Source organism: Manis javanica, chromosome 4, assembly GCF_040802235.1.
Source record: "Manis javanica isolate MJ-LG chromosome 4, MJ_LKY, whole genome shotgun sequence".
NCBI lineage: Eukaryota > Metazoa > Chordata > Mammalia > Pholidota > Manidae > Manis > Manis javanica.
Window position 1 is genome coordinate 141,197,375 of NC_133159.1, and position 12,049 is coordinate 141,209,423.

The 12,049-nt window shown below is 50.1% G+C and overlaps 1 protein-coding gene across 1 annotated transcript in view; it reads left to right on the plus strand.

Annotated features, from left to right (window-relative positions):
* Window positions 1-634: 634 nt before the first annotated feature.
* The window catches only part of ASIC2 (acid sensing ion channel subunit 2), a 998,461-nt gene continuing 987,046 nt past the window's right edge, over window positions 635-12,049 (plus strand). The window contains exon 1 of the mRNA XM_037018670.2: window positions 635-2,132. Within this exon, the coding sequence (XP_036874565.1) occupies window positions 1,578-2,132 (555 nt within the window). The 5' untranslated portion in view covers window positions 635-1,577. The remainder of the gene's footprint in view (window positions 2,133-12,049) is intronic.

The following is a 12,049-nucleotide window of genomic DNA, read 5'->3' on the forward strand; positions in this document are numbered from 1 at the left end:
CCTCCATGTGGCTCTACCCCAGCTTGGCAGGACGCACTGGGTTGGCCACTGGAACTTTCTGTTCATTCGTCCTGATGGGGATCTAGCATCATTGACTATAGGTTCCAGCCGTTTGATCCCTGGCACCTGCTAGCAGGGGCTGATTTCCAGCGGATTTTCAGGAAAAAGGAGGTAGGAAGCGGAAGCCCAATCCTTTGCTCCCACCTATAAGCTCCAGCTGTGCTTCCATCTGGCGGATCCTGGGGCAGAATATACACACACACACCACCCGAAGGGAATGCATGCAGCCCTACCTGGAACCCCAGCTGTCTTTCTTTTTCAGATACAGAATCTCGGGACAGTTCTGGGGTGGGGAGGGGACTACTTGTTGCCCTTTCTCTGGCTCTCCAAGGGGCGCCTGGCTCTTCTGGCTCAGGAGGGGTTCCCCGCCCCCCCCCCCCCAGAACGGCCCCCTCCGCCGGCAGCAGAGGCACTGTGGTCTTAGGTGGCTCCTTTCCTTGCCCATTGTCAGCGTCTCCCCTTGAAGACCTCAGGCTGAGTCTGCCCGGGGAGCAGACATTGGTGCAAAGGAATGCTGCCTCCACCCCCGCACCAGCTGACGGGAGTTTATCGAGAGCCTTGCTGCCATCGATGGGGGCGGGGTGCCGCGTCCTCCCTCCCAGGGCTGGCTCTCCACCGTCGGCGAGGCGCCCCGGGAGCTCCCTCCGAAGAAGGCCTCAAAGAAACTTTGGCCGGGTCGCAGCTCCTCCCCTGCCGCCCCGCAGCACGGCGGGGAGGGGAGGCGGGCAGGCTGGTCGGCGTCCTCCGCTCGCTCGACTTCCGGGAGGCGGGGGCGAGACGGGTCCCAGGCCGAGCCCCCCTCGGCCGCCCCCCTCCCGCCCCCGCGTCGCCGCGCCCGCGCGCTGCCTCCTCTCCCAGGCGCTGGCCGCGGACCGCCGGCGTTTGGAATTCTGCCCAAACCGGGGGGCTAGAGGAGGAGTTGAGGAGGGCCGGCGGCCGGCGGCGAGAAACGGAATCCGGAGTCCAGAACCGCACGGAGAGGAACGGAGCGGCGGCGGCGGCGGCGGCGGCGGCTCGGGAGGCTCCGCCGCGCCCGCCCGCCCGCAGTGCATCAGCGAGGCCGTCCGGACATGCTCAGGATGGTTACCACCGGGCAGTATGCACTGGTTAACGGGCTCCCAGCCGCCGAGAGACTTGTTTTAAGCATTTTCTCCCTCGCTCTCGCTTTTAATCTTGTCTCTAGTGGCGTGTGTAGGGGGGAGGACTTTATTTCCATTGGCTAAGCTCTCCCTTCCCACCCACATCTCTTCCACATCACCTTGGTGTCTCCCTAAATAAAACCAGCCCTCCTTATCGCCTGGAAAAAATCAGGAGGTAGAGTTTGAATGGGTTTATATAAACACTCACCCCTGACAGCGTGCGGCTGGGCTCTCAGGATAAACTCACGGCGCCAGGCCTGATGCTCGCCTTGCTTACTCTGCCTTGAACGTCAAGGTTTGAGCAGAACCCGAGGACTGGGAGCTCTTCCCTGAAATTTGGTCAACCTGAAGCCAGTTGCGGAACTGCACAGGGTCCCCATGGACCTCAAGGAGAGCCCCAGCGAGGGCAGCCTGCAGCCCTCTAGCATCCAGATCTTTGCCAACACCTCCACGCTCCATGGCATCCGTCACATCTTTGTGTATGGGCCGGTGACCGTCCGGCGCGTGCTGTGGGCCGTGGCCTTCGTGGGCTCGCTGGGCCTGCTGCTGGTGGAGAGTTCTGAGAGGGTGTCTTACTACTTCTCCTACCAGCATGTCACCAAGGTGGATGAAGTGGTGGCCCAAAGCCTGGTCTTCCCGGCTGTGACCCTCTGCAACCTCAATGGCTTTCGGTTCTCCAGGCTTACCACTAACGACCTGTACCATGCCGGGGAGTTGCTGGCCCTGCTGGACGTCAACCTGCAGATCCCAGACCCGCACCTGGCTGACCCCACAGTGCTGGAGGCCCTGCGGCAGAAGGCCAACTTCAAACACTACAAACCCAAGCAGTTCAGCATGTTGGAGTTCCTGCATCGCGTGGGCCATGACCTGAAGGATATGATGCTCTACTGCAAGTTCAAAGGACAGGAGTGTGGGTACCAGGACTTCACCACGGTGAGTACTTGGCTTTCTGCTCACTTTTGTTGCTTGGTCCCCTTGAGAAGGGCCACTCTGGTGGTCTCCTGCTTGGTTCGAGGTCTCACTGTGCTTGGAGCAAGAGAGAGAGCAGGCCAAGGGGGTAGCTGGCCAGAGTTGTTGGAACTGATTGGAGAAGTCTGTCTGCTAGGATGGAGCACTGTTGTCTGGTCAGTTGTGGATGGTGAGCAGGGGCTTGCCTTGGGGGATCACTTCCCCAGACATGCTGATTTGCCCTCCTGCCGATCAGAGGGAGGAAGCCTGAGCTGTCCGTTGCCCAGTGCACTTGGTGGCTGAGCCGTGTGATTGGAACAGCTTGTCATTGACGAGGTGGCTTTTCTCTCTCTTTCTCTCCCCCTGCTCGTAAGTGGCATCAGGCACTGCATCCTGTAGGCTGGGCTGGTGTTTAAGCTGATAGAGAAGTGGGTGTGGGGCCCCAGGCAGCCTGGATGGTTCCAGTGGCTGAGAGCTTGCTGGAGCAGGCGATGCTGCAAAGGTGTAGAAGTCTCTTTGCTTCCTATTCTTGTGTGGATTCTGAGCTCCCTGTAGGGAGAGGAGAGGCTGGGGCCCTGGGTCTCCATCTGGTCCTCTGGCAGGTTGGAAGCAAAGAGATGTCCAGGGTGCTTAGGCCAAAGAGGAGGGTCTAGGTGGAGGCCTGGCTATAGGATGGTCTATGAGATCCCTGTGAGGGTGAAGCGGTCCAGGCTGCCTCGTCTGGGAGCTTCAGCTTGAAACTCTAAGGCTTGGTTTGCTGTATGTACAGTCGCTTGACAACGTGGTTGCAAGAGGAGTGGTGTGGGAAGGGGGTAAGCAGCTGTGAGACTGGAAAGCCTGGAGGAGGAATGTGGAGCTGAGTGCAGAGGAAAAGCCGAGGGGGATGTGGCTCACGCTCAGGATGGGGCTCCCTGGAGGTGCAGAGAGAGGAAGGGAGGAGGCCTGTGGTGCCTAGGGTTTTCTCTTCACTCAGTTCATGGGCATACTTGGCATAACAGGTCATACTGCAGCTACAGACACCTCCTGGCAAGTCTGGGGCATCAGTGGCTGTGGGACTCTTCAAAAACCTAGCGTGGCTGCTTCTCCTATAGCTGTCTTGAGGAGAATCGAGAGCTTTTGAGTCTCAGAGCCTTGAGCCAAATTGCAATTGTAAGTTTGGAATGAGAGTTGTGAAGGGACTGGATTCTGTCGTCACACTTGTCTGGGGCATTCTACCTAATTAAGACATGGCCTACCTTTCCCGTGGTGCATTGTTCCCACCCGCTCTTAGACCCACTGCCTATCAGCCTCCTGCTCTGAGTTTCTTTTAGTGCTACAACCAATCTGCCTGAAGCCTCTGTGCTGGCTGTTGGCTGTCTCTGATTCTGGAAAAGCCCGGAGTGCTGGGTTGGGAGTGGGGGCATTGCCTCTCACATCCTATGAGGCTCTGTTTCCTGGGGGAGCTGTTTTGTCGTATGTTTTAAACATCGTGAGGCAGAGCACAGCATGATCAGAGGTCCGTGTGTGTATGCTAAAGAGGAGAAAGCAAGTCTGAGCTGGGGAAAGGGACCAGCAATACTGGAAGCCCTTCTAAATGGAGCAAACAGGATTCCAAAGTATGTTATGCACAAATGATGTTTGAGGTGCCTTGGGGAGAGAGGGGGAAAATATCTTATTCTTGGAGGCTGAAACCATCCCTGTATTCCACCCCGTGCTTTCTAGTGCCGTGGCAATGCTTAGCTTCACTACTGCATCTTGCAGCTCGGAAATGCACTCAGCTGTTCCTCGTCTGTCTGATCACACATGGAACACACAGACAGCAGATAGACAGAAACTGCAGTGGGTAGCAGACTCTGGCCCAAGTTCTCAAGCATCCTCATGACTGCATGCCCAAGTAGTGCTTTCCTCTCAATTCATGACCAAGTTCCATTTAGAAGTAAAGGTTCTTTGACCCTGGGATGCTGTTTTGTACTTAGCCCATCATTGGAGTTGCTGGGATACCAAAGGGCCTGAGCCTTTGATCTCTCCAGGATGTCTCACAAACACGAAAGTTGCCTCTGAATATGGTTTATTACTTAGTAAGTGGCATGCCATTACCCGCCATTCTCATGAAGTCTAAGACTGATCTGGTTGAGTGTCCCTCCTTAGACTGACCCTCAGTGTAGGACCTCCCCAGCATTGAAAGTGGATGAGCTACAGGGCTGGATCTTCAAGCTGTTCAGGGAGTGTCAAAAAAGGGCTACCAGTCCCTGCAGGAGGCTGACGTTTTCACCCCTCAGTCACAGTGAGCAGCCATGCTGCGCCTCTGCAAGGGGGGACATGACGCCAAGTTTGTTCTGAGACCTTGCACTCCCCACTGCCCTTGTCTCCTTCTCCCTTTGGCCTGGGGTACAGGTGTGCTTATTCTCAGGTTCCCACACCAGAAGAGAGCAGACAGCCTCACAGGTATTGCTGGAGAAGTCAGCTCACTGGCCTTCTGTCTCCTGCTTTCTCTCTGCTGCCCATCCCTCTCCATGGGGCTTATTTACTAGGCTCTGCCTGGGTTTGTCCTATGCTGAGTGGCTTCTTTGTGCTGCAGCCGACTTATTCCAGAAGTATGGGGGAGGGACTGTCCTAGGTGGATTGCTTTTTCTGTTTTTCTGCAGAGCATACCTAGTGCCATCTCCAGGGCTAATGCTTTCAAATAAGCCTCCTTATTCCAAGTTCTTAGCTGATGTGCAATGAAGTGCATAATACCCTTTAATTAGTGAATGAGCCATGATTCTAGCAGAGTGAAAGGCTGTTTATGGAGGTTAGAAATCCCAGGAAGCCAGGTGGAATTCTGGGTGCTATGTAAACAGGTGTGCTCCATGCTTGGGTAGGTACACTCTCTGCCCTCACCTAGACACTCTGACTTCACTTAGCACATACTTTTCCTTTCTGGGGAAGCAGAAGAGGGCTTTGGTTCCATAGTGACTGCTCAGTGGACACTGTCCCACTGACCTGGAGAGGAAGGAAAGGAAGGGTGGGAGGGCCACATGGAGGAATGTTTCCAGCCACAGTGTTGGGGGATCTGGGGTTAAGATTAGAACTAGGAAGACATAGATTTGAGTCCCAGCACCATCATTTTCTATCTCATTCCCTGGGTCATAATTTGTACCCTTCTAGGCCTTGACTTACTCATATAACATGTGATCATAATACATAATGACTTTCTAATTCCTGGGGTTGTTGGGAGGATGCAACCTGTGAGACAGTGTATGTAGAGGTCCTTTTGTGCATTGTGACAGCTGTGCAGATGTAGGGCGGGGTTGTTCTCAACATTAGAAGGAGGGTTATTATTGTCCAGCCTACCTGACATGTTTGAGCCCACTGTAGGAGTCAGCGATGAGTAATGCTGTGAGGATAAACCAGGAAGGGAGGGGGCTGCTGCTTTCTTGTCAGGGCAGCAGGTTAAAGCCCAGCCTCATGGGGATGGGGTTTATTAGAGTGAAGGTCGCAGTTGGGTTCACTAGCTAACTGTTGCTGACAGGTGGCAGCCCACCGTTTGTGATTAGCGTGGACCCCGTTTCTTGTTGTTTCTCTTTTCATCAAATGGGTTTATCTACCTCCAAGTTCAGGAATGCAGACGACCTTTCAGTTGGCACCCTTAACCTGATTTCCCTAAGTTGTGGATGTTTGTGATTTGAATTTGAGATTTCTTAGGGAAGGTGATTTCTTTCTTTTTCTCACTGAAGGAAAGATCTCTCCACGATGAGATTTTGTTAGAGGCTCTTCTCTAGATCTTACCCATCTATATCCCATAGTGTTGCAGAGATGGGAAAGGCAGGTTTAGAAGCTCACACATTTAGAATTCTTGCCCAAGGCTAGTGGGTCCAATCTCTCATTAGTTACTGCATGAGGAGCAGGCATGTAGAGAATGTGGGCACTGGGGCGAGATCTGAGCTGGTATTCCAACTGTACCCCGATTCACTGTGTAATCTCAGGCAGGTCTCTTAACCACACTTTCCCATTTCTAAAATGGGATCAGTAGTACCCACTGCTCAGAGCTGTACTGAGCCAGTGAAGTCCTGCATATGCCAAGGGGGCTAGTGCATGGCAGATGCCAAGTATGGGGCAGACCTCTTGCTTTGCTTAGGGTACCACAGGAGGGTTGGCAGAGCCTGAGCCAGGCACTGGCTCTCTTGACTCCAGGCCAGGGCTGTTCCCACTGTTCCATACCGTGACTCACCAACAGCTTTAGAGCACAGTATCTGTGGCACTCTTACCTCTCATAATATGTTCAACGTTCACTTTTCTTAGTACTTTTGTTCATACCAGTTCTGCTGCATAAACAGACTCTCCTTACTCCCATCTTGGCTTCCGCATTCCAGCTCATGCTTCTGACCTCCTCCCAGGAAGCCCAGCTGTCCCACCTCCAGTAGGGCACCCAGCTTTATCACAGTGTGCCATGTCAGTGCACGCATATCCCTTCCTTATCAGGAGCACCTGCTATGCAGCAGTGATGAACTCTCCCCAGGTCCTTGCCATCAGAGAGATCACAGCCCATTTCCCATCCCCCCAGACAGGGGGCTACTTGAAAGCAGGAATCTTGTCTCATTAGATACATTCTCCATATACATCATGCCAGGACAGGGTCTGCCCATAGTAAATGCCCAGGAGAGATTTTGAGATCAAATAGTTACTTGCTCTTTCCTGAGCTGACCTGGAAGCCTTTGCTCACGGGCCTTTCTTACCTGCTTCCTACCTTTTGTACCTCTCCCTCCTTGGCTGTTTATTTAAATCATTCTCATCCTTTGAAATCCAGATCTAATATCTCTGTAACCTTCTCTGGGAAACCGTTGCCAATCCTTCTTCCCATGACCATAATCTAAATTAATCTCTTTGTCCTCTGTTTTCTAATCAGCATTTGGCTTACTCCTCAGCTAGAACAGCCATTATTCTTTCCCTTGCATCAGAATCATGAAGTGTTTAGGCTAAAAGGGACTTTAGAGATGATTTATTTTAATACCTTAATTCTTTAACCACTGATAATATTTATACATTACTTCTTTCTATCTATCTGCTCTGTAAGACTTGATGTCTTTACTAACTTTGTATTTTCAGGACTTAGAACCACTTAGCACATGGTAAGCTCTCAAAATATGTCTTCAGAGTGTTAAGTGGGCTTAAAGTTTTTTGAATGTGAGGTGGCTCTACAGCTGACATAAAGTGAACTACCGGCTTTTTCAGCTTCCCTTTTCAGTATGGGTGCCCAGAATTTCCCCTGCATTGGGATGATTTGTCTCATTATTGTTATTATTTTAATAATACACTTTCTGATTATAGAAACAATCTTTGCTCATTGGAGAAAACTTGAAAAGTGTGAGAAAGAATAGAGAAGGAAGGAAAAATTGCCCATAATCAGCATCCCAGATATAATTACACGTTTTATTTTGGCATTTTGGGAGTAGCTCCATTCAGTCATGTAGTGTGTGTGTCTGCACACCTGGATCACATACTCTGTCAGGTGCCTCCTCTGGTGTGCAGTACACACCCAGTCAGTGTCAGTTCTCTGTCTTTTTCTTGGGTCCCCTGAGTAGTGTCCAGAGTGTTAGTGCTTCCTTCAAATATCTATTTAAAATATAATAAAGATATGTCTCAAAGGGTGTTGTCAATACTCCTTCAGTAGACTATGTTTTGTCTTATCTGCCAGAAGCACCCAGGGATAATCTGTGAGAAGGAGTGGTAACTGCCCCACTTAACTCAGCTTCCCTGGATTTTTAGGTTCGCCAGTGAACACCAGTCACTCTCCTTTGATGGCACTTTATTGTCAGTCCCAGCTGTGCTTTTATGTGAAGCCATCTTGGTCCCACTGTTTGTTCTGTGTTTGCTAGGATGAACCAGAAACGTATTCTTTGACACCAAAGCAGATGTCCTGAGGCCTGAGCCTGGTCCAGGATGAGGCACAAGTCCTCATGACCCTGAGAAACCGTGGACCACGAGGACCATAGGGTCTCCTCACATGACTGTCCCTGTGCACCTAAGCACACGGGTATAGACCCTGACTCTCCCTCCCCCGTGAAGTCTCTAGGCTGTATATCAAAATAGTCAAAGTAACACCTAATGCAAATTAAATGATTGCTCATATTCCTTAAGATGCCTAAGCACCTTAAAAACTTTCAAAGTTTTGTGAGCATTTGCCATGTCCCAGGAGATGCGACCTCTGCCAAGCTGAGTGAGTATTCTCCATGGTGCCAGCCTTTGGTTGGGATCATCAAGTTTGCAGAACTTTGGTTATAGCTTCCTGGAAGTAAAGCTTTCAGGGGTGTATTGAATTCCCTCTGATGGGATAAAAGGATAGGACAATGAGTAGGGACTGACTATTATAATGGCCCACAATATCTGCTTACAGGGAAAAGCTGGAGCTACTGCACAGACCACTGAGCTAATGCCTCATGGCTTGTGGGGTCTGTCTGTCTGCACCTCTGTCCCTGGGAGTTCTTCAGACCTCCAGGATTGCTGATGAAAGACAGCCACCCGGGACCTTATTGAATTGGGAATTGGTCTCTTTACCCCTCTCTACAGTGGTTCCCTTTTCCTTTCTGTAGAAAGTCCTTCCCTGAATGAAGGGATGAGTTCAGGAAAATCCTATTAAAGTGAATCCTAGTTTGGTGCTCATCTCTATAGTAAGAGCGGAAATGGTATACCATTAAAACAAAACACAACAAAACCAGTGACCGAATTGGTAGCTTTCAGCCCCAAGTTTGCTGTCAGAGGTCTTGCTCCACAGAGCAGTTCATATTTCAAAGAACCAAGTATCCTATTCTCTCCACTGGAGCACAAATACACCACCTGGGTCTGCAGATATGTGAAAGTGTGCTGTGCGCTCTCTCTCCTTTGTTCATGTGATGGAGCTGGGTTGAAATACCAAACTTGACCAGCAGGGCCATTTGACCCATGATCTATTATTATGACCTGAAACTAACAGCCTGCATCACCCCTGCAAGTTTAAAAATCCATAGATCACATTTCCCCCACAAAATAGACTTCAAACTGCTCTCTGGACTTACTGGTTAATGGATAATGGATGCCTCCAGACATACATGTTCTTTATTTAATAAATCTGAAGCCAGTGATGGAAACCTGTTTATCAAGTTGGGCTTTATTTGGGAACAACAGTCTGAAAAGTGTCATCCTTTGGATGTTAAAGCATCTTTCCATTTCCCAGCATTTTTTTTCTCATGACTCAGATATATCCTCTATTGATTACCCCAGTGGCCATGGAAATTTATACTCAGAAGAAATAAAGGATGAAACACAGAGGGAGCCTATTTACTTGGATTTATTGGCTTCTGTTGATTGAGTTGCCCAACCTTGAGCAAGGTAATTAGCCTCTATGGACCTCAGTTTCTTTGTCTGTAAAATGAGGGGGTTGAACTAAGTGATTCTCAAGGACTTGTCAACCTGTAAAACTCTAGGGCAGTAGAACACAACCAAATTAATTTTTCAGACCCCAGATTAGTGTTCACTGAAACTACAACTTTAACTTATATTTGGTGGGAGGGAGAGTTGGTGTTATTTTGTAACCAGATATATGTATCCGTTCATTTGTTTGTTTTATGTGGATAGATCTGTACTGCAGAAACCAAAATACCTTGGCACCCTGTGTGGCTCTAGTGGGGTAAGGGAGACACAGAACCCTACTTTCAAAACCCAGTCCGTGAGGCATTATATGTCTGGCTGCAGCTCATAGGTCTAACTGCAAGTTTTCATTGCAGTAGTTGTGAACTTGTGAGGGGGAGGCAGGCGTGAGTTAGCAAGGGTGTCGGTGGAAGACCTGTTGGTGTGCCGCCCAGAGTCCTTTTACTGCTTTGGGGGTACAGCTCCTGATGGCTCACATCTATACTGAGAGCAGGAATGCCTTAGTTGACTGGCACTGCCTCTCCTGGAGATGTCTGGGAAATTATGCTCCTCTCTGCCTGGGGGCAGCCAGTGGCCGGCGACTAACTGACACAGGAGTACAAAATGCCAGTCATCTTGCCTCAAGATGGAACAAATTGGGGTGTAGTTTGTACACCAGAGCTTCCCATGGGATCAGGTTGAGCTAGACTACTCTTAAAACCACATTTTTGCTCACCTTTTCTCCCTGCCCAACCCTGCATGCCTCGACTCCTTCCAGGCTGTTTCTGAGGTCATTCCCTCAATAAATCACCTGTATGAGAAATCCCGTCTCAGGCTGGGCTGGGGAGCCCAATCTGTGTAGTGATTAGTGCTAGGTTCTCCATCTGTTTAGTAACATGGAGAATTGCCTAGGCATATGGACCCATGTCTCACTTAGAAACAAGGAAATCCTTGTTTCAAAAGTCTTTTAAACCTTGAACTTTCTAGATCTGTGTCTTCAACTGGGGCCTGCAACTGTGTCCAAGGGAGATTTTTTAATAATTCAAACGAGCATCTCTCTGGTTGGGATTCACTACTACAGGCACAGCTGGTTTCTTCCTCTTTAGAGCTTTTTGCCCAAGGAAAACCCTTCCCAAAATTGCCCATATCCTAAGAGCTAAGCTCTCCCTGTTCTCCCAGCTGCTACATACCCCAAGCTGCTCACATGTCAGCTCCTACCTTTACCAAAACCTATGTCTCCATCCTTTCCCAGTTCCTCTCTCTCTGAAAACTCCTCTTTACCACCCCCCACCAGCCTTCTCTGTCATTTCTTTATGGATGTGCGTCAGCCTGGCTTCAAGCCATGAAGAGGTGGTGACTGCCCTTGGTGTTGGCAGTGGCTTGGGCCCATCTGTAAAGCAGGAGGCAGTGAGAGATGTATGGCTGACCAGGGGTAAGGCTCCGCATATGTCACAGAAACCATGAGTGATGAGGAATGTGGGGAAGAACTGAGACTGGTTCGCATGAACAGGGAAGTGGGTGACTCCAGGCAAGGTGACTGCCTTCCTCAAACACTTAGAATGCAATGGTAGAGAAGAGGAATGAGGCTTTTTCTGTGTGAGGTTAGAGAGCAGAGCTAGCCCCTATGGGCAGGCAGAAGTTCAGAGATGTGGATGCCAGCTGATTAGAAGGAGCTATCCTGGGGTTTAGAGTGCCTGTCCTGTCATCAGCTCAAGCTGAGGCCACAAAATTGCTTATTGGCAATGCTGCAGAGATAGATCAGTGCCAGGTAAAGTGTTGGGTTTAATGACCTCTAAAGTTACTTCCAACTCTGAGTATCTTTGATTCATTTCCTTCCTGAACAGATATTTAAGGGCAGAGGTGGGGGCCATGGACAGATGGCATTGGAAAGGACTGATAACAGATGTAAGCCAGCAGATCCAGCCTGCAGAACCAACCCATTTCCCAAAACTGTGTAGCCTTGGGCTAGGTGTTTCAGAAGCTGGGAATAAGAATGATGCTGTGGGAGAATCTTGGAGACAAAAGAGCAGATATTCAGATCATCCAGAGACAGTGTGGGAAGTGTGTGGGGGTGGTAGCCAAGGCTTGAGTGGCTCTTCAGTGACCTGGCCCCCAAAATGAGTACCCACGACACCTTGCAAAGCAGCTCCCAGAGGAATTTGTCATAAATTCTAGGCACTAGGTCTAATCCTAGAAAGCAGATCTTGGGTGTGGTTGGGCCTGGCCTGATTGCATGTGGGGGCTGGAGAGACTGAGAAGTACATGGATTAGAGTACATCTGAGGAGGGTGGGGCTAGAGAGAGACACAGCTACCGGGCTGGGAAGGAGGCTAATCTGGCCAGGAGAATGCCCTCCCCAGAGCACAGCAAGGGTTGGACAGGTGGAGGGGCTCTGGCACTTGAGGTAATTACATAATGAGGATTTTAGCCTGTGGTGCAATCATGGAATTCAGTGCCAGACAGGTGTAGGTTGTAGGATTGCACACCTGTGATGTTTTGATTAATAGGAAATACATATTTGGTCTTCACCCCTGGTTCAAGAGCATTAAAAACCCTTGGAAT